General features: G+C 47.2%; 5 protein-coding genes across 13 annotated transcripts in view; 2 read left to right on the top strand and 3 right to left on the bottom strand.

The window, feature by feature from the left end:
- The first annotated feature begins 458 nt into the window (after window positions 1-458).
- On the top strand, window positions 459-3,530 carry ND-75 (NADH dehydrogenase (ubiquinone) 75 kDa subunit). 2 transcript variants are annotated; one of them, XM_017139255.3, is made up of 6 exons: window positions 459-594; window positions 808-995; window positions 1,064-1,395; window positions 1,449-2,475; window positions 2,532-3,020; window positions 3,085-3,530. In XM_017139255.3, the coding sequence occupies exons 2-6, from the start codon at window positions 813-815 to the stop codon at window positions 3,247-3,249; spliced, it is 2,196 nt and encodes a 731-aa protein (XP_016994744.2). In that variant the 5' UTR covers window positions 459-594; window positions 808-812; the 3' UTR covers window positions 3,250-3,530. The 2 variants fall into 2 exon arrangements, with proteins under 2 accessions (XP_016994744.2, XP_070074734.1); XM_070218633.1 differs by lacking the exon at window positions 459-594 and adding an exon at window positions 727-747.
- A 1,610-nt stretch (window positions 3,531-5,140) lies between these two features.
- Trxr1 (Thioredoxin reductase 1) lies at window positions 5,141-10,801 on the bottom strand. 2 transcript variants are annotated; one of them, XM_017139242.3, is made up of 4 exons: window positions 10,615-10,801; window positions 6,709-7,054; window positions 6,418-6,644; window positions 5,141-6,354 (listed from the first exon to the last, which is right to left on the bottom strand). In XM_017139242.3, exons 1-4 carry the CDS (start codon window positions 10,628-10,630, stop codon window positions 5,468-5,470), a joined length of 1,476 nt encoding a protein of 491 aa, XP_016994731.1. In that variant the 5' UTR covers window positions 10,631-10,801; the 3' UTR covers window positions 5,141-5,467. The 2 variants fall into 2 exon arrangements, with proteins under 2 accessions (XP_016994731.1, XP_016994729.2); XM_017139240.3 differs by lacking the exon at window positions 10,615-10,801 and adding an exon at window positions 9,458-9,825.
- sni (SDR family oxidoreductase sniffer) lies at window positions 10,067-11,920 on the top strand. The gene is made up of 3 exons (XM_017139243.3): window positions 10,067-10,482; window positions 11,135-11,186; window positions 11,237-11,920. The coding sequence occupies exons 1-3, from the start codon at window positions 10,357-10,359 to the stop codon at window positions 11,800-11,802; spliced, it is 744 nt and encodes a 247-aa protein (XP_016994732.2). The 5' UTR covers window positions 10,067-10,356; the 3' UTR covers window positions 11,803-11,920.
- Window positions 11,850-12,614, bottom strand: LOC108055753 (protein SCAR). Its single transcript, XM_017139244.3, has 2 exons — window positions 12,389-12,614; window positions 11,850-12,327 (listed from the first exon to the last, which is right to left on the bottom strand). Exons 1-2 carry the CDS (start codon window positions 12,501-12,503, stop codon window positions 11,954-11,956), a joined length of 489 nt encoding a protein of 162 aa, XP_016994733.2. The 5' UTR covers window positions 12,504-12,614; the 3' UTR covers window positions 11,850-11,953.
- A 1,572-nt stretch (window positions 12,615-14,186) lies between these two features.
- The window catches only part of sdt (stardust), a 59,451-nt gene continuing 57,075 nt past the window's right edge, over window positions 14,187-16,562 (bottom strand). For all 7 annotated transcript variants that reach the window (XM_017139204.3, XM_017139207.3, XM_017139212.3 and 4 more), the window contains 4 exons: window positions 16,362-16,558; window positions 15,416-15,547; window positions 15,180-15,361; window positions 14,187-15,048 (listed from right to left, as the gene is read on the bottom strand). In XM_017139204.3, coding sequence (XP_016994693.2) covers window positions 14,854-15,048; window positions 15,180-15,361; window positions 15,416-15,547; window positions 16,362-16,558 — 706 coding nt within the window. In that variant the 3' untranslated portion in view covers window positions 14,187-14,853. The remainder of the gene's footprint in view (window positions 15,049-15,179; window positions 15,362-15,415; window positions 15,548-16,361; window positions 16,559-16,562) is intronic.

The raw sequence follows: 16,562 nt of genomic DNA, 5'->3' as shown, positions 1-16,562 counted from the left end.
TCTTAGTCATGTTTTCTAAAATTATTTTAAATTTTCAAATTTTAGAACAATCACTAAACTTTTATTTTGGAAACATTACAAATATTTACAAATATTTCTTCGTTTAAATAAAATTATTTTATGCCGTCTTGAGGAGATTATTTCACAACAAAATTGAATCACTTAGAATTTAAGTAATTAAAAAGATAAGGAACTTTTATTATGACGCATAAAAAAACTGTAAAATGGCGCCATCTTTAATTTGTGATTTGAATTTGAAAAACCCACGCGCTTACCTGTGAATGGCCAAACAAATTATGAACAGCTGGCGGCAGGCGCGTTGCCAACTACCTGTGGGAAATAAGAAATGTAATAAAATTACCATCAAAAACACAAAGAGAGCTTGATAATAGTAAAAGTGATATTTATAGATTTTACACTACCTTGCTAGTGAACTAATTTCAAATGAATTAGTAATTAAATAAACCGATAAATGAGCGCGGTCGGTCAGCTGTCAACGCGGCAGTTGGCAACGCGGTGCGACTGTCAAAGCAAACCGATAAAAAAAGTAGTCTCCGCATTAAGAGCTCCACAGGAATATTTTCCAGCATTTCGGTAGGTTTTCTTGCACTTTCGGGGCCTTCAAAGCCGCCTCTCCGATCACAAATCCCCTGGCGAAGTGAAGGAGCAGCCTACCAAAACGCACACATAACACAAACAATCGATATCCGGGCTGTGTTGGCCCAACCAGCGTACCAAAACACTTATGTAATTTCCTTTTGGCTCCCACCGAATTGCAACCGAATTTTGGTTACCATCTCGTTGCAGAAAATATGATACGGGCACCGCTAGTCAAGGCGCTGGGCGCTCTGGGCTCGCCCACACATCAGATGGCCAGCCGGGCGATCCGCACCAGCTCGCTGGTGGCCCAGACGCCGGCGAAGGCGCCCGAGAAGATCGAGGTCTTTGTGGACGACATTCCGGTGCAGGTGCTCCCGGGCACCACGGTGCTGCAGGTGAACTATAGTCCAGATCATAAGGAACACCTCCTTCTAATCTTATACCTCCCCCCATGTAATCCCAGGCTGCTGCCCAGATCGGCGTGGAGATACCCAGATTCTGCTACCACGAGCGACTGGCGGTCGCCGGAAACTGCAGGATGTGCCTGGTGGAGGTGGAGAAGAGCCCCAAGCCGGTGGCCGCCTGCGCCATGCCCGTGATGAAGGGCTGGCGCATCAAGACCAACTCGGATCTAACGCGCAAGGCGCGCGAGGGCGTCATGGAGTTCCTGCTGATGAACCATCCGCTGGACTGCCCCATCTGCGACCAGGGCGGCGAGTGCGATCTGCAGGACCAGGCCATGGCCTTTGGCTCCGATCGATCCCGCTTCACTGACATCAACTACACGGGCAAGCGGTGAGGCTACCCACTGAATTCTTAACCCCTTACTCACCTGCAATCCCTTACAGCGCTGTGGAGGACAAGGACATTGGGCCGCTGGTCAAGACCATCATGACGCGCTGCATCCACTGCACCCGCTGCGTGCGCTTCGCCTCCGAGATCGCCGGCGTCGATGATCTGGGCACCACGGGCCGCGGCAACGACATGCAGATCGGCACCTATGTGGAGAAGCTCTTCCTCACCGAGCTCTCGGGCAACGTGATCGATCTCTGCCCCGTGGGAGCGCTTACCAACAAGCCCTATAGCTTTGTGGCCCGTCCCTGGGAGATCAGGAAAGTGAGCAGCATCGACGTTCTGGATGCCGTTGGCAGCAACATTGTGGTGAGCACCCGCACCAACGAAGTGCTGCGCATTCTGCCCCGCGAGAACGAGGACATCAACGAGGAGTGGCTGGCCGACAAGTCGCGCTTCTCCTGCGACGGCCTCAAGCGTCAGCGTCTGGTGGCCCCCATGGTGCGCATGCCCAACGGCGAGCTGCAGGCCGTCGAGTGGGAGGGCGCCCTGATTGCGGTGGCCAAGGCTGTGAAGGCGGCCGGCGGACAGATTGCCGCCATCTCCGGCCAGCTGGCCGATCTGGAGGCTCAGGTGGCGCTCAAGGATCTGCTGAATCGTCTGGGCAGCGAGGTGGTTGCCACCGAACAGGGCTTCATTGCGGGCGGCACCGATTCGCGGGCCAATTACCTGCTGAACAGCACCATTGCCGGTCTGGAGGAGGCCGACGCCGTCCTGCTGGTGGGCACCAATCCCCGCTACGAGGCTCCGCTGGTCAACACGCGTCTGCGCAAGGCCTATGTGCACAACGAACTGCAGATTGCCTCGATTGGGCCCAAGATCGATCTGTCCTACGACCACGAGAACCTCGGCGCCGATGCCGCCTTGGTGAAGGACGTGTGCTCCGGATCGCATGCCTTTTCCAAGGTTCTGGAGGCGGCCAAGAAGCCGGCCATCATCATTGGCGCCGATCTGCTGGAGCGGGCCGATGGCGCCGCCATCCACGCCACCGTTGCCGAGTACTGCAAGAAGCTGAAGAAGCCAGTGAGTTTCCTTTCGTTTCTAGCCTTGAATTGGATTAACCCAAGCTTTGCCTGCAGGACTGGAACCCCTTCAACGTGCTGCAGACCAACGCCGCCCAGGTGGGAGCCTTCGATGTGGGCTACAAGGCGGGCGCCCAGATTGCCGTGAAGGCGCAGCCCAAGGTGCTGTTCCTGCTGAACGCCGACGCAGGCAAGGTGACCCGTGAGCAGCTGCCCAAGGACTGTTTTGTGGTGTATATCGGTTCGCATGGCGACAATGGCGCCTCCATTGCCGACGCCGTGCTCCCAGGTGCCGCCTACACCGAAAAGCAGGCCATCTACGTGAACACGGAGGGCAGGCCGCAGCAGACGCTGCCTGGAGTGTCGCCACCTGGCATGGCCCGCGAGGACTGGAAGATCCTGCGCGCCCTGTCCGAGGTGGTGGGCAAGCCGCTGCCGTACGACAACCTGGACGAGCTGCGCAACCGGCTGGAGGATGTGGCGCCGCATCTAACGCGCCTGGGACAGCTGGAGCCAGCCGGCGATGCCGGAGCAGCGGGCGCACTCGTAAGAGGGGGATTGTTAAGGGAAATTATCTAGAGAGAGTACTAATTATGCTTTATTTTCACAGAGCAAATCCATTGGCGGCGGCCCCATTGATATCAAGCTCAAGGAGCTGCGCGACTACTTCATGACCGATGCCATTTCGCGCGCCTCGCCCACCATGGCCAAGTGCATATCGGCGGTCAACAAGCAGCAGCGGGAGAACGAGGCCAAGCAGAGCGTGGCCATCTAGGCGTCGTAACTAATTAATGTTTTTTTTTAAACTCTGCTCTTCGACCCTTTGGCTTCCGCATCTCCTACCCAATAATTACACACCAACGGACACAAAGACAGCAGAAGGAGCCGCAGGATGGGCCAGCGCAGGAGCGGGACGAGGAGCGGGATCAGCAGCTGCAGAGGCGCCAGCGCTGGGGCAGTTGTACATGAAAATGTCTTTGAAGTTGTTCGAAACAAAGGAGTTATTCAATACGAGAAATAGGAAAACCAAAATAAAAATGTAATAGAAAATATCAACCGACATTATTCACTGGCAGGGAATCGAAAAAGTGTGTGTTAAGTAACTCCCAGTCCACTTGTATTGCCCTCTCGCTTTTTTTCATGTTCAAGATAATCATTTCACTCGGAACAAACTGTAAGGAACTCATAATTAATATTCAATTACTGTTGTCTAGCTGTGATTTTATGAAAATATGTATATTTTGTAAGCATAAAATCAATTGTATCCTCCTTTTTTGTGTTTAGAAATCAGAAATTGATCAAAATATGTTTGGCGACCACCATTGCTTTGTAATTTGCTACAAGAATCCTTGTAACTTAGTACCATAAAGTTCTTAAATATGCGTTAGATTTTATGTACTTTATGGGTAATTTTTATTACAACTTTCCACGCATCGAGTGTTAACAGCCTTGAAGTTTTCCCCATATATTTTATAGTTGGCTTACAGGAAATTCTCCAGGGTGCCATTATTCTCAGGTGATTAGTTGCCCCAAGGGTCAAAATTCCGCCCTAAATTGCATTTACAATTGGGCTATATTTGGCTTGGAGCTCACTGGTATTCAGTTGAAAAAACCGGGGTCAAAAGCGATTCAGTTAACCCCTTTTAGCTTGTATTTAGACCATTTGCATGGCGAATGAGGGTGAATCCAGTTAGCAGATTGACGCATTGATTGACTGAGGAAGCGCACAAGGAATGATATGTTTGCCCCCCTGAAGTCATTTGTCCAAATACTATAGTTTGATTGATTGTTTGATTGCTCCTTTTTTTACTACAAAAACGAATTATTTTTTTGTGGAAAATTGGGATCTGGGTTTTTGGTAAAAATAAGTATTTTTCCTTTTTGTTTTTTTGTTGTAACTTGGCCAAAAATGGTCCTACACCAAAAATACATACTGTTTTGAACAGATAACAAAATTGGCATAAATCCATAAAACTTTCCGTGTGATTTAGGAAAAATAAAATTTTTCGCCAATTTTTAATTTTTTTATAAGGGGGTACCCCATGATTTTTTTCGAAAAATTAAAAATATATAAAATGTCAAGGTTTAAATGCCAATCGTTAGGAAATTTAATAACGAGTTCAGAAAGGTATGACAATCTATACTTTGAATCAGTATTTGCTTTGTTTTAGCGGAAAAACCGGTTTTTTTTTTTTGAAATTTGGGATTTCAGTTTTTGGCAAAAATTGGAATTTTTTCTTTTGTTTTTTTTGTTGTAGCTTCGCCAAAAATGGTCCTACACCAAAAATACATACTGTTTTGAACAGATAACAAAATTTGCAATAGATCCATAAAACTTTCCGTGTGACTTAGAAAAAATAAAATTTTCGCCAATTTTTAATTTTTTATAAGGGGGTACCCCATGATTATTTGCGAAAAATTAAAAATGAATAAATTGTCAAGGTTTAAATGCCAATCGTTAGGAAATTTAATAACGAGTTCAGAACGGTATGACAATCTATGCTTGGACCAATATTTCCATTGTTTCGGTCAAAAAACGAATTACTTTTGCGTGGAAATTTCGGCATCTGCGTTTTTGGTACAATAAATAATAAGGTTTATTACGAGCCGATAACAGGTAGAAGTCCCAAAAACCCGAATTACATCTACTTCAATTAAAAACTCAGTTTTGTCGGTGAAAAATTATATTTTTCAACCATACATTTAGGGGGTTTCATGGTTAATTTCATAGGTTCAAACAAATTCAAAATTTTGAGTGCATGTCGGCGGCGCAGCAGTCGTGGGATGGGCTGGTCGCAGCCAGGGGACTGGTCGCTCCGCTGGAGTTCCGCCCGTCATCGCTGCCCGGTGCCCCTCCCTTGCGCAGAGCTATTGTGTGGGTGTTGTTAATTGTGTGGAAACTGAAACGGAACTGTTGAACTCTTCGATCGCTGGGCCGCGTCTAACAACCATTCATCATCTTCGGGTCTTCGCGGCTGAGCTGCAATCCCGCCTTAGCTGCAGCAGCTGGCCGGCGTGGGGTCCAATCCCGAGCGCTTGGTGATGCTCAGCCGGGTGAACTCCTCGGCGGTCGTGGGGTGAATGCCCACGGTGTTGATCAGCGTGTTGATGGTCAGGCCGGACTTGAGGGCGGCCGCGAATCCCTGGATCACCTCACCGGCCACCGGGCCGAGGTAGTGGAGTCCGTAGACGCGCTGGTCGCCGTGGCGCTCGGCCACCGCCTTCAAGTAGCAGTAGCGCACGCTCTTCTGCGGAATGAAGAACTCCGTGGGCTTGTAGTAGCCGTGGAATACCTCCACCTCGTCGGCTCCGTACTGCTTGACGGCATCCTCCTCGCTCAGACCGACGCAGGCGTATTCCAGAGGCGTAAACACCGTGGTGGCCACATCCTTGTAGTCCATGCGCTGCGTGGCTCCGCCGTAGAGGCGGCGGGCCAGCAGACGACCGGCCAAAACGGCCACGGGCGTCAGCTCCGGCTTGCCGTAGATAATGTCGCCCACGGCATAGATGTTCGCCACATTGGTGGCCTCCTGCGAGTCCACTGGAATCTTGTCCTTCTGCACACTCACGCCGGCATTGGGCAAATTCAGATCGTCGACCAGGCCCTTGCGGCCAATGGCCCACAGCACGGTGTCGAAGACATCCTCGGCCTCCTCGCCGGTCTCCGTGTTCTTGTACTTGACCAGCAGCTTGCCGTCGTCCTGCTTCTCCACCGACAGGGGCACCGATTTGCGCAGGAAGGGAATGCCGCGCTCCTCCATCGAGGAGGCCACCAGCTCGGCCATCTGCTGGTCGAAGCCGCGCAGCACAATGGAGCGCACCATGACGGTGGGCTCGTAGCCGAGACCCTTCAGGAATCCAGCGCACTCGAGGCCAATGTCTGTGAGGGGAGATGGGTGTTATTACCTCTTGTTAATTATGATAAACCTAAGCTACAACTTACAGCCAGCTCCCACAACCAAGGTCTTGCCGGGCTCGCGGTCCAAACTGAACAGATCATCGCTGGTGATGCCGTGCTCCACGGCTCCGGGAATATCCGGATAGCGGGGACGGCCGCCCACGGCGATGACAAAGGTCTGGGCGGTGATTGTGCGCTCGCCGCTCTTCAGCTTGGCCAGCAGGGTGTGCGAGTCCACGAAGGAGCCGAGTCCATTGATGTACTCCACTTTCCTGGGGGAAAATTACTATAATTAGTGGCGATTCTTTAGAGGCACCTTAACCCTAACACACTCACTTGTCGCGCAGATCCACGCGGGTCACCCAGTTGACGGATTTGATGTGGTTCTGCACGGACTGCACCAGCTTGTTCCAGTCGGGCTTGATCTTGTCGTCCACGTTCCAGCCATAGGCTGCTGCCTCGTGGACAGCCTCGCCGAGGAGGGAGGCCTGGTGCATCAGCTTCTTGGGAATGCAGCCGACGTTCACGCAGGTGCCGCCAACGCCCCACTTGGTGCCCAGCGTGGGCGTGGGCTTGACGTAGTCCAGGCAGGCCACGCGGGCTCCGTTGAGCACCGCCTCCTTGGCGCAGGCCAGGCCAGCTGATCCGCCGCCAATCACAATTAGGTCGTAGTCGTAGGTTCCTGAAAGAGAATGTATAGTTATTAGTGGGGTTTATTATGGTGAAATATGGTAAATGGGCTGGGTTATACTTGAATTTCTACCTAAATAAAGATGTAATTATAATATTATAAAGTAATACCACTATTATTCCCCTTTTTCTGCCTAAAAAGTTTATAGATTAGTTTCAAATCCTAATGTGATAGGTTCCTGACTTTCTACAAGTAAAATTTCATTTACTTATCTTAAATAGAGTTGTAATTATAATATTATAAAGAAATACCACTATTATACCCCTTTTTTTTCCCAATTATATGTGATAGGTTCCTGAAAAAATGTGTACTTATTAGTAGAGTTTATTATGATGAATTATGGTAAATGGGCTGGGGTATACAATAGATTTCACGAATTTCTATAGGTTAAATTCCATTACCTAATCTCAGATAGAGTTGTTATTATAATATTATAAAGTAATACTAGTATTATACCCCTTTTTCTTCCTAAGTAGTATCTAGATTAGTTTCAAATCCTTATCTGTGATAGGTTCCTGAAAAAAAGGGTTCGTTATTAGTGGTGTTTATTATGGAATACACTAGATTTCCAAACTTTCTACAAGTTAAATTCCATTTACTAATCTCAGATAAAGTTGTAATTATAATATTATAAAGAAATACCACTATTATACCCCTTTTTCTGCCTAACAAGTATATAGATTATTTTAAAATCCTTATCTGTGATAGGTTCCTGAAAAAAGGGTTCGTCATTAGTAAGGTTTATTATGGTGAAATATGGTAAATGGGCTGGGTTGAACAATAGAATCCCTTTCTACCATTTCATACTAGTCTCAGATATTACTTTTCACCCTATAAATAGAGTTATACCACTTTTATAGCCTTTTTCTTCCTAAATACTATCTAGATTAGTTAAAAATCCTTATCAAAGATATGATATCATAAAAGTTTTCTTATGATATTGTCTAGTAATCTCTGCCTGCCCTTGGACGACTCCTCGCGCAGTCGAATGTCCAGGTAGGCGGACCGGTAGATGCTCCTCCGGTGGCGCGGTTCACCCTCGACCAGCTGGGAGACGGGCACAAACTCGAACAGATGCATCCAGGGCGAAGGAAGGACCAAGACTGTTTGGCCTCCTGCAGTCCGTGATCCGCAATCCGTAATCTGCACCCTGCAATCTCTAAGCTCTAAGCTCCTTTGCTCCAGATGCCAGGTGGCGATAGCGGGGCCAAGTGCCACATGCCACTGGGTCAGAGGTTTCGAATCAAACTGGGGCAATCAGCCACCTGCCACGCCCCCCCTGTCCACCGCCCACGCCCCTTTTGGTTTGCTTTGACCCTCTGGATTTTCAGTTTGCCATGGTTACGCCCCAAAAGTAGTTGGCAACACCCGTTCTTATCGCCCGGCATATCAATCCTGCCCAGAAACGTATTTGTCGTCACAAACTGCAATTAATTGCGGAATTGAGTTGAATTGAATTGGAATGACGATGACGAAGGCCCCACGATGATGCAGCTATCGAAGATGTTTATGCGATATAGATAGAAATACGAAAAACACAGATAATACAGATACGGAATGCACACGACCACTGATATGGTGAAATCATCGTAAGCGATTCTCGAACATTCCGCAAAGGGTTGTTCAAGAGCATCCAACTAAATTCACACATGAACAAAAATCTATCATACAATTTATACCCTATTATTTCTAGAAATAAAAGGTCGATTGGGTAATTAATTATTTAACAAGAAAACTTGATTCCGCTGTATTTAAATTAATACCATGGATACGTTTATGGACACACAAATATTTTCAATGACATTTAAGTTTTCTTATCAAAGAGTTTTTTAATCTCGAAGAGGGGTTCTTAAGTTCTGGGGAAGTACAATAATTAAAGTGATTAAAAACATGTTAGTTGCTCAGGGATATTATTTAGGAATTTAGGAATGACTAAGGATTGTAAAATATTAAAAAATAGAAAACAGGAAATGTATGATTCAGAACCATTATACTTAGATGATGCGCTTTTTTTGGCGCCCACCACGATGGCACAAATCATGTATTTCAACATGATACTCTAAAATGAGTGCTATTTGTGTGCGCGCCACTGTAGTTCCAGTTGGACGGGTGGCGATGACGATTGACGATGACGGTGCAAATGGGAGGCAGCAGAGGCCGGCATAAAACCTTTGCGAATACGTGCCGCAGGTACGAAACCCGATAAGCCAAGTAATAAGTCGACGGAAAACTAACGGTTATTGCATAATGGCGTCGGTTAAACACAAGAAGCCCTCAAGAAACCAGAGCAACAACAACAACAAAAATAAGAAACTTGGAAACCCGACCTATCGGACCGCGTTGCCAACCCCCCCGAAGGCGGGCGGCGGTGATCGAATCGATATCGGCGCTCACCTCCTTTGGTCCTCATCTTCCGCACCGGCTGCTCGTACATGGCCGCCCGGTCGCAGTGCGGATGCTGGAAGGGGGGTGCACTACCGTTCCCGGTTGCACTGACGCCCGGCGCCCCTGGACTTCCAGCGCTGTCGCGCGATCCTCTTTGACCCGACATCGCTCCACTGGAACAACTGGAAATCCAACAAGCGAGCCCGTTTATCGAGGAGCACTTGTTGTTGTTTGGCTGTCGAATGCCAGACGTTAAAAGCGTCGAGCACTGGCGCACGAACAAGTTCATCTTGGCGGTCTTAGCCCCCCACTTTCCAATTTCTAGTAGCTGGAACACTTGAGTGGAAACAAAATTCGCGGAGGAACAACACAAACACGTCGCTGGTCTGGCCGGGAATGCTGCGAATGCGGTGGGGGGCCAAACGGGCCGATAAACGGCTACGTAACAGAAGCAGAGAGCAAAAGAGAGAGCGCGCGCGAATGCGCCGGGAAGGGAGGAGGGAATCGAAGAGGAGCATCCATCTTGGAATGCTGCGGGAAGGGGTTTCGTTTCGGATGGGGATTGGAAATTGCCAATAAGAAATTTATGTAGTTCCGCTTATGCCAATTAGAATCTCTCGAAACGCACGTTTGGCAATGCGCCGTATCGATAACTCTTGCGGATGGTTGGCAACACTGCCGGGCAAAACTCAGCCGGCCGTCGGAATTTCTAGTTTCTATTTTCCAATTTTCACGCCTGTGTTATTGCGGTGTTACGGCAATAAAGTCGCCCGATATCTGGTTCGAGGTCTGGTGAAATCCACAGAATAGTTTAGTAACAGTGCCGCCCTTTATTGCACCCTCTTTTATCTCGAGTGCGCGATTAGATTCGAGGAGAAACTTGGAGATCGTCTGGGAGCACGAGCACCATGAACTCCATCCTGATAACGGGCTGCAATCGGGGACTGGGTTTGGGCCTGGTCAAGGCTCTCGTAAATCTTCCCCAGCCGCCGCAGCATCTTTTCACCACCTGCCGGAATCGCGAGCAGGCAAAGGTACGTTTTTCGTTGGTCCAGCGATTGGATAGGGTGACTCACGGGGCCCCAGAAACTACGCGAACAATCCACAAGAAGCGCTCACTTCACTTAATTGCCCAGAAACTACATAAACCATAGATTACAACTCACCTTGCACGGGCGCCATTATCTGTGTTTTTGGTAGCTTCTCGAGGTAAATAAGAGCGAAAACAAGGATCAACGTCGGGTAGTAAATGTTGCAGTAGTGGCGGAAGTGGGAAAAACAGTTGCGGGCGGTCGAGAATCGAAAACTAGTGAGCGTGTTTAAGCGGCGGCACTCGCGAAAGCTCGAATAAATCGAATAAACGGAGCCAACTTTTGCAATAGCTTTTGTAGTCGCTTAATTCACGAGTGTTGCCAGCTGAAAACTTTGATTATCCCCTAGAAAATCCACAGCATAAAATGGTCACTCTGGCGATAGGCGCGAAAAGAACGAGAGAAACGAGAAACTCAGAGAGAGAGAGAGCGGGAGAGCGAAACGAAAGCTCGGATTTCGAATATCGATTTGTTTACATTTCTAGAATTTACTATCGATATCACTTACAGGCGTTAGGGCATTTTCTGCGATATTTTTGGGCGCCAATTTTAAAATTTCCTAGATTTATCTAATTTTTGAAATTTTCCATCACAGGAACTGGAGGACCTGGCCAAGAAGCACTCCAACATCCACATACTGGAGATTGGCAAGTATTCCGTATAAAAAACCCAACAAATTACTAAAATTCCCCTGCAGATCTGAGGAACTTTGAGGCCTACGACAAGCTAATCGCCGACATCGAGGGCGTGACCAAGGATCAGGGTCTAAATGTGCTTTTCAACAACGCCGGCATAGCGCCCAAATCGGCCAGGATAACCGCTGTTCGCTCGCAGGAACTAATCGACACGCTGCAGACCAACACCGTGGTGCCCATCATGCTGGCCCGCGCCTGTCTGCCGCTCCTGAAGAAGGCGGCCAAGGCCAACGAGTCCCAGCCGATGGGCGTGTCGCGGGCCGCCATCATCAACATGTCCTCCATTCTGGGCTCCATTCAGGGCAACACAGACGGCGGCATGTACGCCTACCGCACCTCCAAGTCGGCCCTGAATGCGGCCACCAAGTCGCTGAGCATCGATCTCTATCCGCAGCGCATCATGTGCGTTAGCCTGCATCCGGGCTGGGTGAAAACGGACATGGGTGGCGCCGCTGCGCCCCTGGATGTGCCCACCAGCACGGGCCAGATTGTGGAGACCATCGGCAGGCTGGGCGAGCAGCAGAACGGCGGTTTCGTCAACTACGATGGCACTCCGTTGGCCTGGTGAAGATTTTCCCTCTGTTTTTGTTAATTGTTGTTGAATATTACCATAAATTCCACTTTCTGGGGCTCCATTAGCCATTGTATTGAGTGGAGTACATAGAAAAATATGGGGAACACAGTGATTTGGAGTTGCTTATCCTTAACCTATCTACTTGCTATTTCTGCCTGGGCGGCACCATGGCCACCGGCACCTTGGCGGGATCGATGCCGATCGCTTGGGCCAACGGCGGCAGGCGCACGGCATTCGGTCCTCCGATTCCTCCTCCTCCTCCACCGGCGAATCCTCCCGCATCCGCCGGGCCGCCCAGCTGCGGATCGGGTTGCGGAATCTGGCGCTGGGGCGGCACCATGGCCACGGGACGCGGTGAGCCGGCGTCCAGCGGAGGAGGAGGCCCACCGGACGACTTGCCGTCCAGCGGATGGGCCACGCGCTTGCGGAGATCGAGGCGAGGACGTCGGTTGTTGGCGTTGCTGGTCAGGGCGTCGGCCGAAAGCGGCGGCGGATCGTTCCAGCCGGGTGTTAGTGAGCCTATTAGGTAGATATGAGGATTAGTTATAATCTGATTTATGAAAACCAAGCAAAAACCCACCTGGAAAGGCGCCCGATGGCGCTATATTTTGCCCCGTTGGCGGTGGCGGCGGAGCGGCAGTCAGCTGCTGTGGGTTGAGGTTCGTGGTGGACAGAGGCGGCGGTGGTGGTGCCATGGTCACTTCGCTGTCCTGATCCTGCGGCTCCTGTTGCGGTGCTCCGAAAATAAAACAAATAATAATAAAAGCCGTCAGCAGTGGAGGTGGAGAAACATCGATGTTTCTAAAACTTTCGGAAATATCGATAACTTCAATATTCCGTCAGGCTAAAATGTAGGGAGGGTGTCTTGGCTAAGCTAGCGGAGTCACACTCCAGACAGCTAGAAACCGTTATTTATAGTTTTCAATATTTCAAATAAAAATTCTAGATTGTAATTGTAATTCAATAATTAAGAACCACCCAAAAAAACACTGTCTAAATTTTATATTTCTTGGTTTGTCGTTTTTTATTATTATTATTATTAATATTGTTATTTCATCTGACTTTGTCCGCATTCTTGCGTTAGGGTTACTCATAAATGTCGTTAATTTCGTACAATGGCTATTAAACCGTGCCTATTTTGTAATCCGTTTTGCTTTTCATTAGGTATTTGTTTCGTATTTAGTTTAGTTTTGCTACACCACACATACATACATAAATAAAAACTTAAACAGATTTACTGCACACACATTTTTTTTATACCTTTGTTGACTACAAAAAAAAAAATATTTTCGAATTTTATTATTACAAGTCCCGCTTCCATTTCCATTTTCGATTCCCAAGGATCTTTTGGGGATCCAGATAAGATAAGATCGAAATGGATGGTGGCAACTGGACCGAATATGTAGGATTATTAGGTATATTTAAATATCATCCGCTCTTAGAATCTTTCAAGTGTTTAACATTGCGTAACATAGTTTGCTATTTTACTTAACCCACACTCTTCATTCTTTTAATATAAAATTCTGGCTTTAGCTGCTGTTCAATGGAATTTGTATAGACTTCTATATGCATGGTATATTTCGTATCGCAACTATGTCGGATCGTTAGTTAGTTAGTTGTGGTTGGAGTTGAAACCAACTGTATCTGTATCTCCTGCCCTCCCTGTTCTCTAGACGAATTGGTTTAAATAATTAATTACAACAACATTTACTTGGGAATTCCTTTGTTTTTCCTTTTGTTTTTCAATGCCTTAGCCTAATTCATTTTCTTGCCGCTTTACTATTTGCATTCGTTTATTGGGTTTTCCATTATCTTACAGTGCTTAAAGTTGGCTAAATATTTTGTTTTTCCATTTCTTTTCCGTTTTTGTTTTTAACAATTTCGCTCGTGGTTTCTCTAAGTTGATTCTCCTAACTCATCTCCTCATCATCATCTTCATCTAGCTCCCAGTTATTTATTTTTTAGATTTTTTGTTTTTTGGCAATGACTTACTGATTTTGTTGTTTCTCGAACTCTTTTATTTTTTCGCTTTGCTCTTGCATTCGTTTTGTTAAAAATTAATTGTATTAAGTACGCTTCGATTTATAATTTACGTGTATGTATATCCGTATAGTATATATATTTTATAAAGTAAATAGATTACGTAATTGCAACACTTGCATCTGCATCTGCTTCTGTATCTTTATCTTTATCTGTTTCTGCTTCTGAATTTGAATCTGTATCCATCGGATCTAGAGCTTTGATCATTATCGATATTATCGAAATGATATTGCGAAAATATCGAAAATATCGATACTTTCAAGCTCTAATCGAATCTCCCATGGGACAGCTGCCTACGGATTGTTCTGGCTCTGTTAACATTCGGAGTCGCTTATGGGTATTATTACACATTTTATTGGGTTCTAGGGTACTATGTCATATCGATTCTGGCCTTCCTCCCAGCGCTGATTCGTTATTTTACAATTTCAATTTGCCCCTTGAAATTAAGGAAGTGCTCAAGCTTAGTTTAAACAAAAAAATACGTTTACAATATAAGTTAGTGGTAGTCGTACAAAAAAAAAATGGGTATAATATAGGTGTACAAAACGGCAATGCCACAGAAATCACAAACGATGGAAAAATCATAATATACAATTTAGCAGGCTCTTCAGCTACTCGATTTCTCTGTGGCAGCCCCGCAAAATGGTTCAGCGAACAACAAATTTTGTGAACATACATAAAGGGGTTTTGTATTATGGGAATGCTTTCAAAACAGGGCGACACACACGATTAAAAACAATTATTTTCGCTAAGACTAAAATGCACATACGCAACGAATAGTATATAAATATATATATATATATATGTGTATATATAATATTGGAGGGGTTGTGGTAGGGGGCGTTGTTAATCGCATCGGCAGGCAAACCGAACTACTGGACTGGAATCGATCCTGCACTCCGCTTCATGGCTCAATTGAAAATTGTATTTACAAAGAGTTGTTTTGGGTTCCTATTTCTGGATTGGGTGGTGGTAATTGGGTGGGTTGGGGTTCTGGCGACCCCATTATGACTCGTCGCGATTGTTGTGCACCCACTGGGCGGGCACCCACTGCGGCTCCCGTTCCAGCGAGTTGATCTCGGCCAGCAGCTGGTGATAGGCGCGCTCCGTGTCGTTGTTGATGATGATCATGTCGAATAGGTGACCCCAACGGGCCTCCATATCCCTGGCCGTGGCAATGATGTCTTTGAGCTCTTCCTCCTGGTTTTTGGGGTATTAAAAAAAACAACAGATTAGTTACTATTTTGATAATCCTATAGCAGCGTACAGCGCACGTAAGCGTCGAAACGCTGGCAGCGCAGCGGCAGTGAAATTGCCCATTCTCAACTCACCTTGAAGGGTTCGCCGTTGCGCAGCTTCTTCTGACGCAGCTTGTCCAGACTGGGCGGCGCCACCAGCACCACATACGGCTTGAGGTCGGAGGCGCGCAGCAGCTTGAGGCTCTGCGGATGCAGGTTGAGCACACAGATCTTGCCGCTGGCCACCACCGTGCGTATGGCCTCCAGTGATGTGCCTGTGGGATGAAATTTAGTTAACAATCCAACCTTTTTGATCTAACTAAACTCACCGTAGTAGGCCTTCTCGTATTCACCGTGCTCCACAAAGCGACGCGCCAAAATATCCGCCTCGAAGGCCTGGCGCGTGATAAAGTGGTAATCCACGCCGGGCACTTCGCCCTCTCTGCGGGCTCGTGACGTGTCTACAGGAAATAGGAAAATACAAGGATTAATTGGAATATATTTTTTAAGAATTTTAGTTTCAATTTATTGGGTTGTTGGGCTTTTAGGGGAGGACCTATGGCTATTTGTCTAGCAGTTTCTCTGGGACTCTGAAGCTCTGAAGCGCAGCCTTTACCCTTGACCTGAGCCTTGGCCTTGGCCGGCTTGAGCCGCTCCTCCAGCAAATAGAAAACTGCCCAGACGGAAGAGAGTTAGACAGAGGAGACATTAAAGACGGAGGGAGCGTAAACGATGCAGCGGCTCATGTTAATAATACACAAAAATAATAAACCGCTGCATCGTTTACAGTCAGCTTAACCTCATGGTAACTGTTTCTTGGTTAAAGGCTAGAAATATGTAAACGATACAGCAGACTATTTAAATATTAAAAAAAAAATCAACTAGCCGCTGCATCGTTTACAGTCAATCTCAAAGCAACTTGTTCTTTGGTTAAGGGGTAAAATTAAGTAAACGATACAGCGGACCACTTTAATATTCAAACTAAAAAACCACTAGCCGCTGCATCGTTTACAGTCAACTTAACCTCAACTTGTTCCTTGGTTAAAGAGTAGAAATGTGTAAACGATACAGCAGGCTATTTAAATATTTTATAAAAAAAATCAACTAGCCGCTGCATCGTTTACAGGCAACTTAACTTCATACCAACTTGTTCCTTGGTTAAAGGGTAAAATTAAGTAAACGATACAGCAGACTACTTTAAAATTCCAACTAAAAAGCAACTAGCCGCTGCACCGTTTACAACTAGCTCCTTGGTCAATAAAGATCTTCACTCACGTGGCACTGCGGCAGAGAATCGCTCCGAGTCGGCCATCAGGCGTTGGCGCAGCTCGTGTCTGCCAATGTTGGGCGGGCCGATGAGGACGATGGGCCGCTTGTGGGTGGCGCGCGGATAGTAGAGGGCCACCTCCTCGTAGGTGAGTATCTCCTCGGGATCCGTTTCATCGGGCGCCGTGGTGGCGTAAAGGGGATACCTAC

Source organism: Drosophila takahashii, chromosome X, assembly GCF_030179915.1.
Source record: "Drosophila takahashii strain IR98-3 E-12201 chromosome X, DtakHiC1v2, whole genome shotgun sequence".
NCBI lineage: Eukaryota > Metazoa > Arthropoda > Insecta > Diptera > Drosophilidae > Drosophila > Drosophila takahashii.
This window is presented reverse-complemented; position numbering and strand designations above follow the sequence as displayed.